The sequence below is a fragment of the Anthonomus grandis genome, chromosome 3 (assembly GCF_022605725.1).
Source record: "Anthonomus grandis grandis chromosome 3, icAntGran1.3, whole genome shotgun sequence".
NCBI lineage: Eukaryota > Metazoa > Arthropoda > Insecta > Coleoptera > Curculionidae > Anthonomus > Anthonomus grandis.
In genome coordinates, this window is record NC_065548.1 from 44,040,759 (window position 1) to 44,066,357 (window position 25,599).

At 34.2% G+C, this 25,599-nt stretch overlaps 1 protein-coding gene across 3 annotated transcripts in view; it reads right to left on the reverse strand.

Annotated features, from left to right (window-relative positions):
* Window positions 1-25,599, reverse strand: part of LOC126734719 (TELO2-interacting protein 1 homolog) — a 161,724-nt gene that overhangs the window by 48,053 nt on the left and 88,072 nt on the right. For all 3 annotated transcript variants that reach the window (XM_050438442.1, XM_050438444.1, XM_050438441.1), the window contains one exon: window positions 1,929-2,232. In XM_050438442.1, coding sequence (XP_050294399.1) covers window positions 1,929-2,232 — 304 coding nt within the window. The remainder of the gene's footprint in view (window positions 1-1,928; window positions 2,233-25,599) is intronic.

The window sequence follows — 25,599 nt, forward strand, 5'->3', positions numbered from 1 at the left end:
TGTCTGGTATTTTGCCTATTAAATATGCCACTACTGCTTATATGGGATTGGTCAGACCATATTACCTTTTTTACAAAATCCGGATCTTCATTAGTTTTGGTTAAAAACCAATTAGAAAAGTCCAGTCGTTTAAACGGATCGTCAGGATGCAATTCTTGAATAATATTTATCTTATACGGTTTAAATTTATGCTTTTTTAAAATTTTTTGCACTTTTGTTTTGGAAACTCCTATCTCTTCCTCTATCTTTCTACAGGAAATTTGGGGTCTTGCTTCCACACACGCTAAAACATTAATTTCGCCAGCTTCATTTCTATCAACATGGGGTTGCCTAGGTTTTGAATAGCAGCCATAATTTAAAAGATTAGATTTTAACCGGAATACCGTAGCCCGAGATGGCTGACGTCTTTCTGGAAACCTAATAAGATCTTTTTTATTTTTTGAATTTTGTAACAAAATAAAATAAGCTAGAGCTTTACCTATTTAAATATAATTGCTGCGCCGCTTCGACATTTTCGTTAGAAAGGTTTAAACATTTTATAATATCATACTTTTCAAAATTTTGGAATTCCATATTTTCACCGTCAGCCATCATTATTGATATGTATTGAGTCTGTTTGTGACTTAGTTTCCATGAATGCAATAAACAAAACATTTTTTTATGCATGTGTCAAAGAATTCATGGCCTACTATTAAAAAAATAAACATAAATATGGATTTTTCTAATTCTTTGAGCTAAAATTTATCAAAGATTAGGTTGTGATACATCAATGTATTCAGAAAAAAAAATGCAAAAATTTGACGTTAAAATATACAGGGTGTTCCATTCAAAAAATACCAAGTTTGTGCCAAATCTTAAAAACAGTGCATTGGGAAAAAGAATTAAATACGCCACTGACTTTTATGTAAAAATATCTATTATAAGCGGTTTTCATTTTTATTCTATCCTATACAGGGCCTGAGAAATAATAACATCTCCAAAAGTGAACATTTTCGTTTTCGCCCTGTATTTCAGGAACAAAAGTAGCTAGAATATTTCTGTTTGTGGCTTTAAAAGTTTTACAAAAAATTGATACAGGGTCGCGAAAACCGCAAAGCTCTATCTTAAAAAATGACAGAGATACCCTGCAGTCTCATCCAAAATGGGACACAGTGTACATTTTCTAGAATATGTATACTTGCTTGCTTTGACTGTCAGCATTCTGTTGAAATTATTGGTCTTCATCGGCAAATACAATGTAGAAAATTCTAAGCATTTCCAAATTGTTCCATGGGTCTTTCAGAAGGACCGTGTTTCATGACATTTTAATCAGGTTTATTTAAACGACAACTTTTAAACGTCACTAAACGCAGGTGGAAGTTTTGACGTTGTCATTAAAGATAGTGTATTCCTGACGCAAAAATGCAGTTCTGGAGTAAGTGTGTCCCATAATTCCGTTACAATATTTTGATTTAATAGAAAGGCCAATACCATTATTATAGATATGTTGTTACTTTGGACGTGCGTAAGGATCAGGTGAAAAACAATATTAAATGTACATTTCTAAGGACCTTTAACTAACAGTTTGAAAAATGCTTTGAACTACTGAAAAAAGAAACATTGTAATCGTTGCTAAATTCACTAAATAAACAAGAAAGGATATCTCACTTAAAAGTTAACGAGTCAAAACAAATGAATACTTTTTTACGTCTTTTACGTAATCTACTAATTTATCAAAAATTTCATTTTCCTATCAGAAAAAGGGCGGTGAGGTGTCCCACTCGACTTATCATTATCTGAGTCTTTAACTATATAAGTATTCTAATACCCATATCTTATAGTTTGTTTTTGATTGTTCGTATTGATAAATTGACTGTAAAGGATTACATTAGAGGTTATATTGGTAATTTTTATTAAAACTAGTTTAAAAAAAAAGAAAATATAAGTACCTTTAAGGGGACCTTCGTCATTTTCCGATATTTCTTTAATTTTCTGTTGTTTTTCCATATCCTCTTTATACAATTCCTCGGCAGTACGCCCTTCCATAATATCATCAGAAAAATTGTTATCGTAATTTATACCAGAAACTTGGAAATGTTCGTGTTCTTGTTCCTTTTCTTGCCTAGACTTTAAACTAGTGTGTACCACTTCAATTTGAAACCATCTTTTTAAACTCTGGATAAACATCCTAAAAACTTTGAGATATGCAGTGGCATATTTGTCTTTAAACATGTCACAAGAATTTAGGAACACCTAAAATTACAAAAATATTTTTCCTTAGAAAATTTCACTGAAGCCAGCAAATAAATTGTATCATTCACACACAAAAAACCAAGGCACAAATCGCTGATGGTATGCTGTAGGTTTTTCAAAGTTTAGTCAGCACTATTGCTAAATTCGTTAATATTGGAGCTACAAAATCGGTTAGACAAACTATAAGTATAGTTTATAGTAGTATTTTTTCCGCTGATTACGACAGTGCAAATGAAATAAAAATCGAACAACGCGTTTGCTCGTTGTTCGCATGTCAAAAAGTTCAATTTTTTTAATGGAGTACCCAGTAAGCAAAGTCCTCAATCGATAGTAAATTGAATTCGAAACAAATTTGTTATGACCCTTCATCCTAAAATGAAAAATAACTAAGAAATTGACGGTTTTTTGAAAATGTCAAGGTGGCTTGGTCACCTCAAAATGTCATGGTCATTTGTTTTATAAATGTCATCAAGATTAAAGTGACAATTTGAAGTTTCTTAAGTAAACAACTTAGAGTTTTTGTTTTTTGAAGAAAAGATGCCTTTCCGAAGAGAAATGTAATATGATAGTGTTAAGCCCTGCATAAAATTTCCTTTAAATTTTACTTTTTTTGTACCGCGCGACAACATTGTACCGAGCTCCAAGACGGCGAGTGGTAGACGGAGAAGTACATTCATTATCTTAGAACATGTCTGTCAGCAAGCAAGTAACAAAATAATCGATTAAAGTTTATGTTTAGTAGCATTAATAAAATTATCAAACAAATCAATGTCTATAATTAAACAATCAACATCATAATTAAGTTGTGTGAGAGGACAGGTGGTCCTTCGAAATCCAGTGATTCAAACCCCTCCAACAGATAGAATCTTATATTATTTGTCAAAAAAATAGTCATCGAGTGCTTGCAACGCAAATGCCTTATTTCCCATGGGCGACTTACCAGACCGAAGGTACTTTTTGCTTTTAAGGTAAGTTTAGATGAAATGTCAATGTATTTAAAAAAACTAGAATCGAGAAACAATTCATATGTGGAGCAACTGAAATTGATGTCTTAGCTTAATTTGAAGCTCATCCGACTAATTTATTTAATAATTTACTGCAAGAAAGTGGATTATTATGTTTGGGAACCATTCACAGCATTCTAAAAAAGCTTAAGTTTGTGCCCTATAGATACAGACCTAGACGGACGCTTGTGCCAGGTGATCAATAAAGCCGCATTCAGTTTTGTGAATGGTTCGCTTATCCAGTCAGGCTTAAAACTAATTTTTGGCTTTTAATTCTTTAAAACGATGAATCAAATTTCTCCAACAGGAGCATATTTAATACAGAAAAAAAACCACTATTGGAGTCAAGAAGATTCGATGAACTTCTATGACTGTTATCTGCAGAGACGGTTTAATGTGGATGTATGGATTGATTTAATCGGCTCAAGAATTGTAGGTCTTGTGTTTTATCAAGGCGTATTGACTAGTGACCGGTACGTCGAAATGTTGACTCTCACTCTTCTTAAATTATCTAATATCTTTTAATTTAAATTTAATATTCGCCAGATTGATACTCTATTAAACGACATTTTTGATTACCCTTTTTTTTTCTACTATCCTATTTGTATGCCTCCTCGATCATCAGACATAATGCCTATTTTGGGCCTATTTAAAAGATATTGTGTCCAAAAGAGGATATGATACTCTTGACGAGTTAAGCAAAATTGATCTAATCAATAATATTGTAACGAAATTCGGGAACACACTTTTATTGTCAACGTCAAAAACACTAACCTAACTCGCTTTGACTGTCGTTTAATTGTTTCCAAGGTAAAAACTGACTAAACAATTAAAACTGAATGATTTGTCACGAAGCGCGTCCTTTTTAAAACCCGATGGAACAGTTTCGAAATATTTAGAATTATCTTCATTGTTTTTGCCCAAAGAGACCAATAATTTTAGGAGAATACTGACAGTCAAAGCAAGCAAGTATACAAATTCTAGAAAATTAGAACTACAGAGATTTACAATAATATAACCTAAATAACTAAATTGGGGCCAAAATGGGGCTCTCAAACAAGATGAACTACCTAAAAACTAAACACTATAGATGAAAATAATAAACCAAACGTAAGTAGAACCCTAAGGAAACCCTACGAATCAACTTTAACCACAGAATACTAATAAAATTGTACAAAAACTAGCAGAATAATTAACGTATTTACATTTTCATAATACTGCTCCCCTCTCATGTTTGATCGTCCCGATCAAACATGGGACCACCTGAGTCATGATAGGGCGCTAGCCGGACGATGTTTACAATTTTCATCTTCGCTGTCGGATGTCGCTGGATACGGTACACCACGTCGTTGATTCTGGTGACCACATTGAATGGACCTTCCCAATCCTTCTGGAGCTTTGGTGACTTGCCCTTCGTCCTCCGTGGATTGTATAACCAGACTTTATCCCCAGGATTAAAACCGGTAGAATTTGCCTTTATGTCATAACGTGATTTCATTCTGTTACTTTCTAGATGAAGTTTATCCCGTGCTTGTTCGTGAACAATTTGTAAACGCTCTTGTAAATGGTCGACGTACTCCTCAAGGGTTTCAGACTTATGGGGCCTTCCAGTAATAATGTCCAAGGGTAAACGAAGTTCATCACCGTAGACAACTTTTGCCGGGCTTTTTCCAGTTGACTTGTGGATAGAAGAACGATATGCCAATAGGAATGGTTGTATACAGGTATCCCAGTCGGTTTGCTTAGAGTTTACTACCATCCTTAAATAGGTTTCAAATGTGCGGTTAAATCTTTCAACCATTCCATCAGACTGAGGGTGTAGTGGGGTTGTACGGGTCTTATTGATTCCCAGCAACTGGCATACTTGTTGGAATATTTGTGACTCAAAGTTCCTTCCTTGGTCTGAATGTATCTCTCTGGGTACACCAAATCGACAAATCCAGTTCTGAAACAGCACTTCAGCTACTGTCGTTGCTTCTTGGTTTGGAATCGGATAAACCTCGGGCCACTTACTAAAGTAATCCATAGCAACAAGAGCATATCGGTTTCCGGAGCTACTAGTAGGAAAGGGTCCTGCTACGTCTATGGCAATTCGCTCAAAGGGTGCACCAACAAGATACTGCATTATCTTTCCTCTTGTCCGGATTTTTGGGCCCTTGCTTGACGAACACTGCTCACACTGTCGGCACCAGCGTTCAACATCTTGATGACTGTTCAGCCAGTAAAACCGTTCTCTCACTTTTGCCAAGGTCTTACTAACTCCAAAATGTCCTCCGCCGACACCGCCATGAACAGCTTCAAGGACTTCCGGAATACGTTTTCGAGGAAGGACTGTCAGATATGTCTTTTCTTTTCCATCTACGCTCTCCCAGACTCTTTTTAATAATCCATCTTTTATAACTAATGAATTCCATTGAGACCAATAAGCTTTAAGTTCTGGAGATTTGTCAGAAATGTCTTTCCATTCTGGTTTTGAAATTTCTCGAGATTTCAGTTCGTAAATAAGACCAAATACTGGGTCATCACACTGATCTTGGATTAAACTAGCTACATCCCACTCTTTAGAACTGTGAAGGCCAATACGATTACAAGTAAATATCTCTGGATGCTGTTTTGATTCCTTTTTAAAACAATGTTAACATGTTTCAATACAGGGTCTTCTCGATAAAGCATCGGCATTTTGGTGATATGCGCCTTTCCTATGTTCTATTGTAAAGTCATACTCTTGTAATCGTTGAAGCCACCTTGCTATTTGTCCTTCGGGGTTTTTAAACTGAAACAGCCATTTCAACGAAGCATGGTCGGTTCTAAGGATAAATCGTTGACCATACAAATATTTATGGAAATGTTCAATAGCTTTTACTGCTGACAAAAGCTCTCGTCTGGTGACACAATAGTTTCTTTCTGGTTTTGATAACGTTTTACTGAAATAAGCTATCACTTGCTCGCCATCTTCATATTTTTGTGATAGAACGGCCCCAATTCCAACATTACTCGCATCGGTATCCAAAATAAAAAGTTGTCCAGGAATCGGATATGTCAAAATTGGAGATGTGCATAGTGCTCTTTTTAACCGTTGAAATGCTTCTTCACAGTCTGTTGACCAACTAAATACCACTTTGTCCTCCGTGAGCTTATGTAGAGGCTTTGCAAGATTAGCGAAATTTCTTACAAATCTTCTGTAATAGGTACAAAGGCCCAGAAAGCTTCTTAACTGGTGTTTGTCAGTGGGTCGTGGCCATTTTTCGATCGCCTCTACTTTATCTGGATCAGTCTTGACACCTTTTTCTGATATTACATGGCCAAGGTATCGAACTTCTTTTTGAAATAAGCAACATTTTTTACGACTTAGCTTCAGGTTGGCCTCTCGCAGTTTAACAAATACCTTTTGAATATTCTTCAAATGATCTTCAAATGTTTTCCCCAGTATGATAACGTCATCCAGATAAACTAAACATGATTCCCAAGTCATTCCACGTAAAACTGTGTCCATAAGTCTCTCAAAGGTAGCTGGAGCATTGCAGAGTCCAAAGGGCATTACTGTAAACTGCCAAAGTCCCGTTCCAGTCGAGAATGCGGTTTTTTCCTTATCTTCTGGGTGTATCTTTACCTGCCAGTATCCACTCTTTAGATCGAGTGTTGAGAACCATTGTGAACCTGATAGCGTGTCCAGGGTGTCGTCAATTCTTGATAGGGGTCTTGATAACTGTCTTTCTTGGTAATGTCATTTAGTCGCCGATAGTCTACACAAAATCTAGTGGATCCATCCTTTTTCTTCACTAGCACAACTGGAGATGTCCAAGGACTCTGAGAAGGTTCTATCACTCCTTGTGTCCTCATTTCTTGAAGCATTGAGGAAACTTCTCCTTGTTTAGCTATTGGAATTCTTCGAGGTGCTTGTTTAATCAGAGCATTGTCTCCAGTGTTAATTCGATGCTGCACCAAATCAGTTCTTCCCAGGTCTTTATCGTGCAAGGAAAACACATCTTGGTTTTCTTCAAGAAGACGTCGCAATTTACTACACTGGTCCATGGTTAAATTGGCAGAAGATTCTTCAAATAGGTTTTGTAAACATACAGGAAAAGGTCTGTTTGAATAACGACTTCTATCAGCATTTTTCATGACTGCCACTACTTCAGAGCATACGCCAATGTTCTCTCCTTGTTTCAGGTGTTGATCATATCCTTTTAAATTTACCATTCGAACCAAAATAGTAGATTTCTTCTGCGTAGATAACGTCTTGGCTGGAAAAATTCCTTGACCATATAGTTTGCAGTTTTCCATGGGCTCAATCAAAACAGTTTCTCCCTCTTTTCCTCCAGTTGTAGCATAAACCACCACCTCTGAATTTCCTGGTATAGTAACATCCTTGAATAACTTAACGACTCTGGTATTTACTTTATCTTTATATAGGTGGTGCATAAAAATCTCTTCATTTCTCGTCGTCAATATCCGGTTATATACATCCATTTTAAACTGCTGAGCATTCATAACATCTAATCCTAATATGACATCATTCATGATTTCTGCCACCAGTACTGGCTGTTGGAATGTTGTTAAGCCAATGGTGACTGTGGCTTCATGCAATCCAAGAATCGGGATTCTTTTTCCATTTGCAGACTCCAGAATTAAATTGGGTGGTGCTGAGAGCCTACAGTGTGCTACGATGTTCGGCTTCACGATAGTATGACTTGATCCTGTATCCACTACCATCTCACATTCACGGCCGCATATTTTTCCCGGTACTACCAAGCTCTCTCCAGGATGTGGCAGCCGGTTTAGTCTTATACGTGGGGCTTGGTAGCACCCAGCCAGCTTGTTGAAGTTTTCCTGGTTCCTTGGATCTCTTAAAGGCTTGGGGCATTGACGTTTAAGGTGCCCCTCCTCATTGCAATTCCAGCATTGCAATGGTCTTTTAGGTTTCCTCGCTAATAATGATTCAATCTTCTTTAGGCGGTCTTCGAGATCACTTTCCGAAGTTCTGATTTGTCTTATTCGTGTCTGCCTTCTAGTTGCTTGAAAAGCTGCCTCATACTCTAGTCCATGGGCCAAAGCTTCTGATATACTTTTATGATGAGCCATCCTTAGAGCGTGGTTAGTATCTGGATCTCGAACTCCGTCAATAAAACAATTTATAGAAATTTGTGCTCGGAACTCTGTTGGGGCTGAAGGGTAAGCCAGATTTACTAATCGAGCAACATCGGCCTCAAACTGTTGGAGTCCTTCCTCGGGTTGTTGTCTTCTAGATTTCAATTGAGCCTGGTACACTTGTTGTAGATGGGCTTCACCGTATCTCATCTCTAAGGTACGCACCAGTACGTCAAAATTGAGCTGATCCTCAGATGGCACCATTCTTAATATTTCTGTAGCTTCTCCTCTAAGGCTTAGCTTAAGATTGATTGCCTTTTCTTCGTTATCCCAGCGATTTCCCCTAGCAGCGGCCTCAAATTGATTCAAATAGGTAATCCAAGCTTCTTTGCCGTCGAATTTTGGTGGCTTTACTTTCATCATTGTTTGCATTCCAGGATCGGGATGAAGAGGAGTCCGTTTTACTTTCATCTTCAGTTCTGGGATCTTTTTTTGTACTTGCCCCAATTTTTCTTCTACCGTTGCTTCAAAGTTAGTCATTAATTGTTTCTGATTCTTCTCCAGATCTTCTTTAAGTTGTAAAACTCGTTCCTCTTGTTTTCTGTCTCGTTCCTCCTGCTCCTTTTTAAGATTATCTTTTAAATTAAGTAAGTCATCTTTCATGGTTCGAATCAGGTCTTCATTTTCTTTCTTTAGGTCATCTTTCATGGTCCTTATCAGGTCTTCATTTTCCTTCTTCAGGTCAGAGTTAATTGTCTTTAGTAAATCTTCCTGTTTCTTGTCTCGCTCGTCTTGTTTGCGGTCTCGTTCTTCTTGTTCTTCCTTCTGTTTACGGTCTCGTTCTTCTTGTTCTTTCTTCTGTTTACGGTCTCGTTCTTCTTGTTCTTCCTTCTGTTTACGGTCTCGTTCTTCTTGTTCTTCCTTCTGTTTACGGTCTCGTTCTTCTTGTTCTACTTTTTGCTCTTCAAACTTCCTTAATAGCAGCTCCATCAATTTCTCGGTCTCCATTTTGGCCTGACTTCTTGTTAAAGGCATCCACTAAAATGAGCTTCCAAATATCCTTTACTTCTGACACCAATTGTAACGAAATTCGGGAACACACTTTTATTGTCAACGTCAAAAACACTAACCTAACTCGCTTTGACTGTCGTTTAATTGTTTCCAAGGTAAAAACTGACTAAACAATTAAAACTGAATGATTTGTCACGAAGCGCGTCCTTTTTAAAACCCGATGGAACAGTTTCGAAATATTTAGAATTATCTTCATTGTTTTTGCCCAAAGAGACCAATAATTTTAGGAGAATACTGACAGTCAAAGCAAGCAAGTATACAAATTCTAGAAAATTAGAACTACAGGGATTTACAATAATATAACCTAAATAACCTAAATTGGGGCCAAAATGGGGCTCTCAAACAAGATGAACTACCTAAAAACTAAACACTATAGATGAAAATAATAAACCAAACGTAAGTAGAACCCTAAAGAAACCCTACGAATCAACTTTAACCACAGAATACTAATAAAATTGTACAAAAACTAGCAGAAGAATTAACGTATTTACATTTTCATAATAATATTGATGATTGCATAATCATTGCCAGAGCCACTAGAAACGTTTACAAGCGTGCTCAAAAATGCTTGAAGCAAGGTGATAATTTTTTTTTAAATAAAGTTAAATAAACGACACTTTTTTACATACTCCATATTTTTCCTATGTTCCTCTTTAATGATAAGTATTAATATAATATGACAACTAATTCAGCCACCTTGAAGATTTTGAGAAATGAGGTTCATTAATTGCTTTTTAATTTTTGATTTTAAGGTGGAAGGTCATAAAACAACTTTTGTGTAGAATTCAATTTACTATCAATTAAAGATTTTTGACATAACTCGCAGGCGCTTTTTTCAATTTTGATTTCATTTTCACTATCGTAATCAGCGGAAACAATACTACTAGTTTGCCTATTTAAACGACTTTGTAGCTCCAATAATAACGAAGTTAGCAATAGTGCAAAAAAAACTTAAATAAACTTTGAAAACCCTGTAAAATGATTTTTCTAACAATTTGATCGGATCTCTCAAAAAAATAATACATAAGTGGTCTGAATAGTTTCAGAGCTTGACATGGCCGCACTCGTCCGTCAATGATTGCTAGTGAATGTAATTGATCGTTTGATAGATATAGTCTACTCAAAGATATACCGTTGATCTCTTGACCGGAATAAAACCCTAATTATCTGTTGGGTCATAAAAAGATCCAAAATTATCATATTTGTGATCAGAGGCGGATTAGAAATTTAATATTTACCTGCATTGCAAAATATTAAGTAGGTACGATTAATGGCAAAAAATGGGTTTTAGCTAGTGATCAAACGATTAAAAATATTTTTAGCGATGCAGCGTTACCGCTTATACCAAAAAGTAGTAGTAGGCCACCTCAAAAATATAGGGGATACCGGTGCAAAATGGTTTAAATGCGGTAAGTTTTTGATTGCTAGGGGAAAACGGGGAAATATATTATACTTATTTAAATTTATTGCTCTTGTATATTACTTTTTGGAAAAGTATTTTTTTTTAACAAAATCAAATAATAGATAAGCCTTGGCTCAGAACTTTAATTTTGAAATAATAATCTACTCTAAAAATTTGGAAATAATGATTATTATTATTATTATTTAGTAACTTGGTTAATTTAAAAACATTAAAAATTATTAAAATATCTGAGATGAAATACTGGATCATTACTGTAAATATTTAAGTGTGTATCTATTTATTAATATTATGTTAGTAACCTCAGTTAGGTATAAATAAAATATTTTGTTATTCATATTATTCGATATATAGTGTGCTTTACGATATACGACGCGGGATATTTTGGCTAAAAAAAAACAAAAAATAATGGGCGTTCCAGAAGTAGCTTTAAAAATTATTTTTATGGCATATAGAGTGTTTCAAATTGCAGAAACATATCACAGTTATCTTTTTTTTTAATAATACACCCTGTATATTATTTGATTTTTGGATTCTACATCATAAATCAAGGTAGGTTTAATTGAGGTTTACTCAACCTAAATTACAACAATAAAGTTTACGAATTATTTTGTGAAAATACTGAGACGATTTAAATGATAAATTTCTTGGGGGTGTTTTCTTTTTTTGGGTTTTGGGTTTTCTTTTTTTTACCATATTTGCACCGAGGAGCACTAAATTATTAAATTTGAAATTTCCTTTGTAAAAAAGTTTTAAAACTATTTTATACATGACGTTCAAAAATTAGGTTTGAATTATTACAGTTTTTACAACGCAAAATCACTTTCATCCCTATAAAATTTATCGTTTTTAAGAACTTTCGGAAAATAATTTAAATCAGAGTTGAATTTGGATAAGATTCAAGATAATAACGATTTTGATAATAATGTTCTATTTATCGATGAATGCACTTTTCACAATAATGGCTCTTTGAAGAGACATAATTTTCATCATTACTCCGATTCCAACCCGCATGCGTTTAGAGTAAACCATAATCAACATAAATGAATGAATTTATTAATGAATGGGGAGGAATAATGTGTGGCTTTGGAATAGGTCCACATTTTTTTGATGCACTTTTAAATGGAACAAGATTAATGGAACAAATAAATAATTTTCCAGTATTATTGAAGAATATTTATCTACGCCTTCTAAGAACTATGTGGCTTCAAATGGATGCAGCACTGCCACATTTCCACCGTGGAGTTAGACAATTTTTAAATAATAATTTTCATAACTGATGGATAGGAAGGGGTCTATCGAGTGGCCTCCAAGATCCCCGGATTTGACATCACCGGGTTTTTTCTTATGGGGATATGTGAAAGATTTTGTTTTAAGGTTACTTCCGACAAATCTGTGTGTAGTACACACATCAAACTTGGTAACATGGTAACTTGGTAACTTGGTACATGGGTAACTTTGTTATTAGTGAAAATACAAAGTTGTTTAAATTAGCAAACTACTAGTAGTAGCATTTTTAATGCTAGTAAAAAATGAGAAGAAAAAAAACATTTAAGAATAGTATTTTTTATAGTAAAATAACGTTTTTTTTTTAATGGAAACCTATATACTAGAAAGTTGTTGCTTAAAATATGGTTTCTTCAACAGTGCTTATTTCATCGATAAACACCGAAATTTGTCAACTTAAGTTGCAACATACGAAACAACTCCTCTGACACAGCTTTGAAACTGGCCCGAAGAACTTGGCTGAGGGAGGAAGTCAAAAACCATTATAGAAGCTTGAATAATGTTAATTCTGTACTAAAATACCTTTACTTTACGTTGAACTTATTCTTAACCCATTGGGAGTTTTGTACTTTAGATTCAGCCCTTAGAGATGAGGTTAAAATATTTTCTAAAAACTCCTTTTTTCGTTTAAACCGCAAATTAAATCACCTTAAGACATCTCAAGTTCAATCTTTAAGACAAAATAATAATAATAATGTATACCGTAGGCAGCTAGGAAAATGTCACTTTCTATTTCATAAAAGGTACTTGAATTTAACAAATGTGGCTTTTACACCGGACAAGGAAAGTTTTTTGAATCTTAATTTAAAATATAACTTTTCTAAGAAGACTGACTTGCGCACGCGAGAGACTTTAGCTGTGGAGGCTGAGAATGTTTTGCAGACTACTGATATTCATAATAAAAATATTTTGCGTGCTAAAATAATAAATTTTAAATTCTAATATTAACTTAAATTCTAATAAATCAAATTTTAATAATAAACATCTAACTTCTCTTAAAAATAAAATAAAGAATCACGATTTAATCCTTTTGAAATCTGACAAGGGTAATTGCCTGATTATACTTAAGAGGGATGATTACATAGAGAAGGTTTTGGATTTTTTGGGTTCCGGTGACTTTGTTAATGTAAACAAAGACCCTACTAGTTCTTTTTTCTCCAAGGTTAAACAAACCCTTGATAGGTGTAATCTGACTTTAGAATTTTTTCATACTAGGAAAGAAAAATTATACCCTATGATCCCAGAACTCCTCTCCTCTACGGACTTCCTAAAATCCATAAACCCAATCTCCCTATTAGGCCAGTAGTATCGTTTGTAAACTCACCTTGTTACAACTTGTCAGCCTGGTTAAATACCACACTCAGAGATGTAACTGGTTTCAGAAGTACTAATTTCACAAAAAATTCAGTAGAGTTGACAAATTTTTTTAAAAATATCTGCATTTCTGGTTTAAAACTAATTTCTCTGGACCTTAAGAACTTATTTCCAAGCATTCCACCTGGTAATTGCCTTGATCTAGTCAGCTCCCTTTTGCTTAAGTCACCGCTTGACAGATTTATTGTTGATGATCTTTTAACACTCCTCAAGCTAGAACTTGATAATAATTTTTTCGTTTTCAACAACAGGTTTTTTAGACAAGTTACTGGACTAGCAATGGGATCTTGCGTCTCTCCTCTTCTGAGTGAGATTTTTATGCACCATTTGGAGAAAAGGATTGTCAATGGGAAGTTTGGTGCTTTTCTCACTGTATATAGGAGATATGTGGATGATATTTTTGTGGTATGGAATGGAAATGATCGAGAATTGGCGGATTTCCTCATTTCTGGAAATTCTTTTCACGCAAATATCTCGTTTACCATTGAAGAAGAAAGAGATGGAAGGTTGCTTTTTCTTGATGTGCTTATTTCAAAAAATACCAACAAACTTGAATTTGAGATTTACCACAAACCCACCACTACGGACAATGTTATCCAATACTCCTCAAACTCCCCTTATTCCTACAAATTTGCCTCTTTTAATTCCCTTTTCCATCGCCTTTTCAACATCCCCCTTTCTAGAGAAGCTTTCCTTGATGATCTAAATATAATTAAACATATTGCTTTTAATAATGGTTTTCCACTTGATATAATTAATCGCCTTTATTCTAAATTCTATAATAAATACAAACTCACTTACAACTTAATCCATCTTAATAATGAAAATAGTCACCTTTTTAGACCAATGTCATTTTTTGGTAATATTTCTTTTCAGCTTGCAAAGTTTTTCAAGTCTACAAATCTCACAATTGCTTTTAAAACTACAAATAGTTAAAAAAGGCAGCTAGTTAGTACAATAGATAAGGCAGATTTCTTTTCAAAATCAGGGGTATATTCATTAAGATGTAATGACTATAATGCCATTTACATAGGGCAATCGGGGAGGAAAATTTCCATCAGAATGAAGGAACATACAAGTTTGGTGGACAGGTACAGGGATACTGACAGGATTGAAACTAAATCGGCGTTTGCAAATCATTTATTGGCCTCCTCACATGGTTTTTCTTTAACTCAGGGAGCGGATATTTTGCATGAGTGCTCAAAAAGCAAAAAACTGGACTTGTTGGAAAAAATGGAAATAACTAAGGCTAAGACGAGCCCTGTCCTTGTGTGTGTGAACGATATCTTCACGTTTGAACCTCACCTCATTTATAACAACATCTCTCAAAGAATTTAAAAAGCCTTTTCCTTTTCGATTTTATATATTTTTAGTTTTTATGGTTAAGATTGTTTACTTATATTCACACTTATTAATATAGTTCGGATTGTTCCCCATTGTGTTGCTTGGTGGCCTATGGGTTAGACGCCCGCCTGTGAATCTAAATGTTGCTAAATCGTTCCCCACTGGTGACATTTTACATTTTTACTTTTTTATTTTTTAAACATACATTTTTATCTATGGTGGGAATTGTTAACTTAACCTAGCTTTTCTTTTGTTGTTAGTTGTAATGTGATCTGTGTAGGTCAAGGTAATGAGTTTTATCATAATTTATGAGCGTTCTTTTTGTGAAAAATATCTTAATGTATTTTTTAGGCCTGATGATGCTCCTATAGGAGCGAAACACGTGTAGCTTTGAAAAAAAAATATATGGATTTGATGAGACCGTGACTTTGTTTTGACCTGTATACTATATTAAGATAAGTGACGACAAATTGCTAAACTGGACATCCTCGTAACTAAAAGGCTTTAGAAAATAATATCAATAATATCAAGTAATGACAAAAATTAGTGTGTTTGTCAAATACTCGTTTATAAGCTTTATTGCGTCAGTTATTAATTTTAAGAAAAATAATCTCTCATGAAGAAAAGTAGTGTGATATGTTAGAATGTTATTTATTGTGCAGAAAATCCTCTTTAAGAGCAAGAGAATACTACACGGAATTAGATCCGACTCGCATTCAACTGTATGAACGATATTTTCTGAGACTCTATTGAACATTTAGGGACAACGAAAATGTTTTTGCTAAAACAAGGGCAAAAAAAATTCATAATAAGCGAGGCCACGAAAATTGCAGTTATTGGATATTTCGAAGCTTATCGTGAGAATTCAATACCAGCTATTCTCAAGGACTCTAATTTTAGTTATGGTATTGAAAGGATTTTAAAAAAGTACAAATTTATTCCGTATAAGTACTAACCAGTTTAAACGCTTTTGGCAGGGGATCCAAAGAGAAGACTTGTTTTTTGCCAGTGGTATCTTAACTTATGTCGCCAAAATGTAAATAATTTTTGTTACATTTTATGGACAGATGAATCAAATTTCTCAAATTCTGTAATGTTTAATAGAAAACACCACCATTATTGGTCAAGAGAAAAGCTTTTGTTATTACATCCAAGAGGTCCACAAGTCTGTTGCGAGGTATTTAACTTATTATTTTCTAAGTATGCGAAGGTACGATAAAGTCGACGCTTTAAAGACTGTGCTTAGGGAAAAGATAACTCAAATAGATGGTAGGACCATACTTAAGACAGTTCGAGGAGTTGAAAAACGTGCGCAAAAATGAATTGAAAATCAAGGTGTTTTCGAGCATCCTCTTTAAAAAAAAAATGTTATTTTATTTTGTAAGATTATAAGTTGATGTTAAAAGTAAAGTTTGTCGATACAATTTAATTGTTTCCGTTTGGGCGTCATAACTTCATTAATTTGTAATCTAGGAGAAAAGTCATTATCAACTTTTTTGTTTAAAATTTGATGTTTTAACTGAAAAACATATATATTATACAGGGGTTTCCATTAACTTTTTACATTTTATTTTACTGAAAAACTAAAAAATACGATTCTCAACTGTTTTTTTTTCTTTCTATTTTTACCAGCGTTAAAAATGCTACTAGTTTGCTAATTTAAACGACTTTGTATTTTCACTAATTTCCGCCTCGCCGAAAATATTTGTCGGAAGATCATATAAAAATGGTTAATTCCCACAAAAGTGCACATAAGCAAAATGCTTAGTTTGCATAAATCTGTTGTAAGCAAGATAATTTTAAAACACAAAATATAAGAGCTTAAAAAAAAATGGCCGCCCGAGAAAAACCAAAAAAATTTAAATGATTCCCACAAATCGGCAAATAAAATTTTAAGTGCATTGCCTGGTGTTAATGTTAGTTCTAAGACCATACAATGATGTCTAAGGGAAGCAGGATTATTTAGTAAGTCGCTAAAAATCCAGTAATCAGCAGGAAAAACCAGAAGGCCCAACTCAACTTTGCGAAAAAATATTTGCATTGGACAACCAACGAATGGAAAGAGCTCTTTTTACTGATGAACGCAGATTTTATTTATTTGAGTCTGATTGAATATCGTGGGTACATCGCCCAGAAGTGAAAAGATTTGATCCAAAGTATACAAAGCCTATTGTAAAGCTTGGTGGTGGATCCTGCATGATATGGGGTTGATTTTCTGGGTATGATATAGGACTATTATATGTTATTGAGAAATCATGGATCAATTTGTGTATTTAGATGGTATTCTAAAAAATGTAATGCTACCATTTGCTGAAGATAATTTACCATTGATCTGGATATATTAGCAGGATAACGATCCTAAATATAAATCAAACGTAATTCAATAATAGTTTTTATCGAAAAAGATTAGGATTATGGACATTTCTGCACGAAATCCCGATCTTAACCCTATCAAAAACCTCTAGGACGAACTACACCGGCGTATAAGACAACATAAGATTAGCAAAAAAATGATCTAATAAAAGTTTTGCAAGAATCCTGGAATTCTATTGCCGAAGAAACCATTATGAAACTTTTGGAATCCATGCCAAACCGATGTCGCGAGGTTATTGCCAGTAAGGGATACTCTACCCACTATTAATTTTATTAGTTTAAAAATAAGTGTTATGTTGAAATATTTAGTAAAAAAATTAGGTTTATCTAGTTTTGTCTCTAAGATATTTTAGGTTTTTCAATTTACACTTTTCGCAGATGAATTGACTTTTCTTTCCACATAGGGCACATCGGCGGTCGGTTCCATTGTAGACTATCAAATGCCCAATATTATCGAATCGTACGTCATGTAATGGTCGAGGCACTCTGGATTTTCCTTGTAGGGGTTTAGTACCAAAACTTTTCAAAAAACTTAGCGATATGAATCGTCGAAAGGCCAATAAACTAACAGAGTTAGGATGATTTGTTTTCAATTTTCGCATAAGTAACCAAGCATTCACAACAGATACATCTAATAAATATAAGACTAGTGCCCAATATCATTTCCTCTGTCGAAATCTTGATCTATAAGCTGCAACAAGACCATCTAATTTGTCCACAACACCCATATATTTATTGTAGTTGGCTACTATTTTCGGCTGAGGAACGGTCTTCTTAGATCGGGTGACCCTGTCCCAACCAAGTGTGTTAGTAACTTCAGTGGTTTCAAAATTGGATGCAACAGAAACAACTTTATTATCTTTCCATTGTACGAGCATGCTGGTGTCATTTCGATAATACTTATAGCTTCTCCTTTGCTGATTATTCCATTCCTTCTTAGTTTGTACCGGACATTTGTCTAAACGATTATCTCTTATTGTGCCTGTGGCACAATAATTGTTTTTCGATAAATTGTCAAAGAGAGGAAGGCCTGTAAAGTAATTATCCATAAAAATTTTATAACCCTTACCTGAAGGTAATTCGACTTGCTCTAGTAAAGATAGTATTACATCTCCACCCAAACCAAATTTCTTTTCTTTTTCTTTGTCTTGATTTTTTCCGGTATAAATCTCAAAACCATACATGTATCCGCTACTCGAACAAATAGCCCAATTTTTGTAGCCAAATCTTATAGGCTTACCCCGAATGTATTGCTTGGCATAATGTTTTCCATAATATGTTTTCCATATATATTTTCATTGACGAGAGCATGGTGCGCTCTCGTTAATGGATAAATGCTCATCAAAGCTATTGTGTGTTCTAAAATTCAGGTTTAGATGATCTATCAAGGGTCCCAATTTATAAAGCCTGTCGTCTGGGGGTAATTTTGAATTGTCATTAAAGTGAATATACTTTAGTAGAGTCTCAAACCGATTTCGACGCATGCCGTTTTGTAATATTTTTGGGATATCTTCTTCACTCGACCAATAGTGTCTTCTGTTTGGATATTTTCCATATCCCGATAAAAGAAATGCAGTTCGTCCAGAGTAAAATTTAGTTCTACATTTTTCTGCCGTGCATACCTATTACTTTCCGTAATAATCAACGTCAAGAGTTCTTCATTGAAAAGCAATTTGAAAAAAATCAACCGGGGTAGTGGCATTTTTTGCATCCTGTGAGGGTTCACTAGGGCTACAGACAATCACAAGGTCACTCGGCCAGTGTTCTTTGTTCTCGGATCTCGTATGTCCAAATGTGATAGATCTCTTATAGTTCCCTTTGCGAATAATTTATTTTCAGGTTTCTTTAATCATAAAGCTGTTGGCGCCTTTCAGTGGCACCTTTGACCGGAAATAAACCGCAAGATAGAATATTGGTGAGGCAACTATACCAGCTTCATAAGGAGGGATAACATAATTCTGAAGAATTTATCAGAAGTAAATAGGACAAAATCTTATAAAAAATTATTTTGGACTTTAATGCCGTCATATTGTTTTAAAAACATATCAAGCTTGATTTTTGCAAAAGATGGTGTAAATAACGCTATAATTGATGAGACAAGATTCACTTAGAAATTGGTTCAACTTGGGAAGTGTTAGCAGATGGCGGTTGAGGATCTTGTATTCTTTCCATCTTAAGATATTCATAATAGATCATCGAATTTGCTAGAAGTCATCCATCCTCTTGCTCGCCCGTAATCGGTTATTTTCTCGTATGGAGCATCCCGCCGAAAAATATAACGAATGAATCAAACCTATAGTTTTTAATGTTAGCGATCGGGTAATGGTAAAATCGCAAAATCCCAATTTTAGTTTTCTACGTGTTCTTTCTAATTATTGGTAGTCTGTTTTAGGTTCTAAGGCAAGCTGAGCCTAATATACATTTAATGTTCATGTATTATACTAGATTCGTCGGGTGAATTTAAAACAAGTGCTAAGAGCAGATATCCGAAAACCATAAAGGCACTTTTTGGAGTTTAAGTCCAATTTCAGAGATGGAGAGACGTCAACTATGATGTATACGCATATCTAATCCATTCTGAAAAAGCATTTGATTTCATTCAATTTTTCAAAAAATGGTCAATATCCTTGCTTGGACGATTAATCTTAAATCTTCGATTAATTTTAAATCTCAACTCGAATCAGGCAAAATGCTTAGGACTTGAAGGAGATCGAAAGGAACAGATAAAAACATAAATCGGAGTCACACATTCTGTCACTTTTGACATTCAACTTATGTTCCTAAAATATTTTCAACGAAGCCCTTAATGGAGTAGAAGAAGGTCTTTTTGAACGGAGTCAGACTGAATAATATTCAATACGCCGACGATACCATGTAATAGCAGATAGCTTGGAACCACTGTAAAGGTTTATGAATCATATCACGTAGTACAGTCAACAATATGCTCTTAATATTAACGTAAATAAAACGAAACAAATGATCAACAGTAAAGGAGATATAAATGAAGATCAGCTATATTTCGACGGAACTCGAATTTAACCTGTTCAACAATATTGCTACCTTGAAACCATCATAAAAAAACAATGGAGCAGTGCATAAGAAATAAAATGTCGTGTAGGAAAAGCAAAGACGGTATTTCACAAAATGAGTGCCATCTTTAAAAGTCATAACATATTTCTTGAGACGAAAGTAAGGCACTTAAGATGCTGTCTTTTCTGTTTAATTGTATGGCATAAAATCGTGGATACTCACAGAAGACACCACTAAAAATCTGGAAACATTTGAGATCACATTTATTGACAAACTGTAATTTAATGAGTAATTGTAATTTATTGACATTTGTAAAAATCAATATTGGGATATTTGTTTTATAGTATCCTTAGCTCAAATATCGTAAAATCCCTGCAATACTGTCAGTATCATCTATACGCTGATGACACGCAAATATACAAGTCTTTTCCCATTAGTAACTCTATTAATGCAAATGCTGATATCAATTATGATTTAAACAAATTATTCACTGTGTCAAATGATCATTTACCTAAAATAAATCCCAACAAAAGCGTGGGTATATTATTTTGTCCTGCAAATTATCGCACGATTCTCATGGATAGACTGAGCATTAAATTAGGGGATGATTATATATCTTTTACGGATTCTGCGAGGAACCTAGGGCTCATCTTAGATAACCGACTTAAATTTAAGGATCGTGTGAGTCTCTGTTAAAAAAAGCATTTTCAAACTAAAATTAATTTATGCACACCGTCATTGTGAATCTCTAATACTATCAAATTTTAATTTTGCGGATTTGGTCTATGGTCCTTTTTTGGATGTCGTTGATATAAACCGTATTGAAAAAATGCAAAGATCTTGCTTACGTCTTATATATGGAATACGACGAAGACAACCTTATAAGCTAAAAGAATTGGAGTAATTGGGGTGGCTGAGCATGATTAAGAGACACCTTTTGAACTTTTTGTGTTTATTTTATAAAATAATAAAATTTATAATAATAACACTCCGCCCTACTTGTATAATAAGATTAGATTTCGGACGGATGTTCATAATCTAAATATTCGACGACAATACATTTTAACAGTTCCAAATCATAAAAAACAACTTTTTAAGAAGTCCTATTCATATTTGATTGCATCAACAATAAAATACTACACCTGTCACGCTTTTTCCTTTTTATATTTCTTATATTTTTTGTGGAATTTTTGTGTCGTGTTATTATTTTTATTATAAAATATGTGAGTATTCTCAGACTTAAATTTTATTTGTCAGTACTGTCAGCAGGTCATCTTAAGCATCTAGCTTTAAGGTCTGATGATGCTTTATTAGCGAAACATGTTACCTGATTAATAGATATAAAAAGATATTTTGAGACCGAGTCTTAGAGTTTTCATTTTTTTTCTTTAGTTACGTAGGTCTCTTTGAGATAATGGACGAGTTCTTTCAACTTAGCGTCCCTTATAAGGGACACAACATATGTAGTAACGTATTTTACACGCGGTTACAAAATCAGGGATTCGATGACCTTTACTATTTTCTTTGAACATTATTTATAACGATTCAATAAGTAATCACTGCGGAAAATGTTTATTTACACATACATAAAATAAAACTTACCCTTGACCCCTATAGTAGAGTACATGGAGGGATCCATTTTCAATAACACATAAATAATTTCGCGAGAAATAGAAAACAAAAACACCTGACACGTCGAATCAATTAAGTGCTCGATGTATCCCCACTTTTTTTATTGCAAGGAATTTGCTGGTCCCTTATAAGGGACGCTAGGTATTAATGGGTTAAAGAAATAGTTTAGATTCTTCAAGGGGTATTTGGTAATGTAATGTATTTGCAAATGTATTTGTAATTTACGTTTCCAGTTTAGTGAGAATTTGTTTTTACTGTGCGTGCAACATAGTCAATAAGCAAATACGAATTGTTATTATGATACAGGGTTATATGAACAACAAAACCTACATACAGGGAGGCCCATCGAAAACAGTCCAGCAAGGTTTGGGAACCTTTTAAAAAAAAATTTAAAAATGCTCGAATCCGTCGATTTTTGATTTTAGCATTTGCATTCAATGTTCTTTAAAATAGCGCCGTGTTTTTTTAAATTTGAGCTGCGGGTTCCACAGAAATCTAATTTAATTTTATTGATTAGTACTTACGCATTATCTTATTAAATGTTGAAAATGTCCGCCGTGTACCTTCATACAATAGTACAGTAACTGTTCAAAGTGTTCCCGGATATTATGAAAAATATCGAGTGTTATTTGTTGGCATTCATGAATGATGCGGTTCCGTATGGCATATCTTCTAACAATTCAGGTTAGATGGCATAAATTTTCGATTTGAGATGTCCCCACAAAAAGAAATCAAAAGGAGATAAACCGGGTGATCTCGCGGGCCATTCGATAGCACCTCTTCTCCCAATCTATCTACCAGGAAACGTTTCATCCAGAAACTGCTGTACTGGTAATGCATAATGGGAGGAGCCCCGTCTTGCAGAAATATCGCATCTTCTTTGTGGTAGCGTTGGTCGTTTTCAATGTTTTCAATAATTTCAATCAATGTTGGGTTAACAACATTCTTCAAAAGGTCTATGGACGTATCATCATTTAAATTTCCCGGTAAGAAAAATGGTCCAATTATGTGATCACCAAAAATACCAACGCAAACGTTTAATTTTTGAGGGTGTTGAGTATGAACCTCATGGTAGATTCTTGGATTCGTATCAGACCAGTACCGACAATTATGACGATTGACAGTGCTATTGAGAAAAAACGAGCTTTCATCTGAGTAGCAATCATTTAAAATATAGTTGGGAGTATTTGAAATCAGTTCAGACATTATATCACTAAACTGTATACGGCGGTCGTTCTCATCTTCACTTATTTCTTGAAGAAGTTGACTTTAATATGATTGCATTTTAATTTATTTTAGAATTCTCTGTACAGTGTCCCGCGAGACTCCCGTTACATGAGAAAGTTTTCTGGTACTTAGATCTGGTAATGTAGAGTTCATACTAACTTCACCGAGAACACCGACTTCTATTGCCTCATTTCTCACATTTTCAATATTCCGGTTTTTATTTGCCACCAAACCAGTTTCCCGAAATTTTGCCACTAACTCTAGGATGTAACCATGATGTATGTACGTGCTTATCTGCATGTCTCTCATTAAAGAAAGTTGCAGTTAGTCTTGCACATTGATTGTTTATAAAGTATAATTCAATAATTTCCACTCTCAATATAGAATATTATCTCCGCAATAGATTAAACCATTTTTATCGAATCAAAAGAAAAGCACATAAATAGTCAAAAATAGACGGGTGCGAGCGTTTTGTTTTGTGAATCAAAAACCTCTAAAAACTAGAGCTAAAAGTATTAAACAATGGTATTGTTTCAAAATCTTTTACAAGCTGTCATACTGCGAAAACTCAAGTTAGCAATTTCAAACTTGGCAGTTGTAACTAGAATAAAAAGACCTTTAAAATAAGCTTGACTCCCACTCCTATTTAAGATTTTGAGGGTGGTTGCAACCCCAGCAAGGGGTTGATGTTAAGGGGTTGAAAGTGTTAAAAAAAATTGTCCCCCTAAAATCAAAAATTGACGGGTCCGAGCATTTTTTTAAAAAAAGGCCTCAAAACTTGTGGACTGTTTTCGATCGGCCACCATGGATATGAAATGTTTGAATTGGCAAGAGCGTAAATAAGTAATCCAATAATGCATGAATGTCTTTTTATGAATGACTCAAGCTTTGATTAATAGATGGTTGGTCTTGATTCAAGAATGATGAGGGTGTGGCGAACTCCTGTTAAGTTGAGAGGTACTGTTTGGAAACCATAATTTTCTTTTATTTTTAATGAATATATTTTTGTGTTATAAATTTAATGGCCTAAACACGATTTTGCGAACCTGTTTATTATTTTTACTTCTAAACGCTCAGCGCAACCGGTAAGGCACGACGACGTCACGTCGACGCTGTACACGCAGAGAGTACCAAAAACAATGGAGGCGCTGTCGAATTTTGGGTTTTTAACTTAGACACTAAAGTTGCAAATTTCAATTAATAATACAATAAAGTACTGTGCAAGGCTATGCAATTAAAGGTGGTTGTGCTAAATGGATAATATCAGCGACAGGGATCAGTGCTGGATGGAATTGAGGAACCACAAGTAAATGCCTTTCCATTTCTTACATTAAGTACAGGGTGGCTAGATAAGACTGCAAAGTGCTGTATTTTGGAAACTATTCGTCGTAAAGACTTGCGGTAAAAAATTTTATGAATAAAGTGGTAAAAATAATACCGTGGAAAATATTTTTAGATTTCCAAGATGGTCGCCAGGGGGCGTAATCGCCATCTTAAACTTTTTAAGTGATTTTTCACTGAAATCTACCCAGTAAATGTTACAAAAAAATATACGCTTTTTAAAGCTCAGCTCTACTCAAATAATTTTTTTTAACACTTTGTAACGTATCTATTAAAATAAAGTGGTGGGGGGTAATTCAATGTTTTTTAAAATAAACAGCTATAACCCCTAAATGACTGAACGGATTTTAACAAACTTGGTCTCGTTGGAAAAAACATTTATTGTTACATCAAATCCGTATTGTCTGTGATATATCTAGTGCTTAGTAATGCCGATAGAGCGCGTTTTTTGATCTATTAACAGAAAATTGCAAAATTCTCTAAAAAATTAAATGCAATAATATGACTTTTTTTATAAAAACGTAGTGATATGATAGTTTAATAGGCCAATGAAAACCGCATCTCGATATCTTATTCGTAGCCTGAAATATCGAAGAAAGAATATTTAGTTATCATATAATTTTAATAAGTCGCTATTACACCGATATTTATTGTTATTTATTTGTCTTTTTTTTAAGGTTCAATGATAAAATGTCTTAATTTAATAATTTTTAAATAATTAAAATATTCTTTGTTCAAAAAATTAAAAAAAAAAACGCGTAGGGGCATAATAATCAATGCATATAAAATGCAAGTGCAAGGTAGGCAGAATATTGAAGAGTAGGCCATGGAGGAAAAAAGAAATGCCTAAAATTAACTTGTCAATAAATATTAAAATTAGGCAGTGCAATTTGTGTTCGTTGCACACATAAGTAAAGCGTTAAAGCTATTAAAATGCCTTTTACTAATGATCAAGCTGTCGATATGATTGCGGTATATTTTGAATGTCTTCAAAATGCGGCATTGGCTCAAAGTTGGTATACAGAGCTCGATATCCAAATCGGCGTTTACGCGATGCGGGAATTTTTCCGCGTTTAGTGCGAAATTTTCGTAATACTGGCAGCTTTCGACCTCAGTTGCGAAAAAACTCGGCTAGAACAAGGGAAGACAATATTATTAATGTATTAGCATACGTAG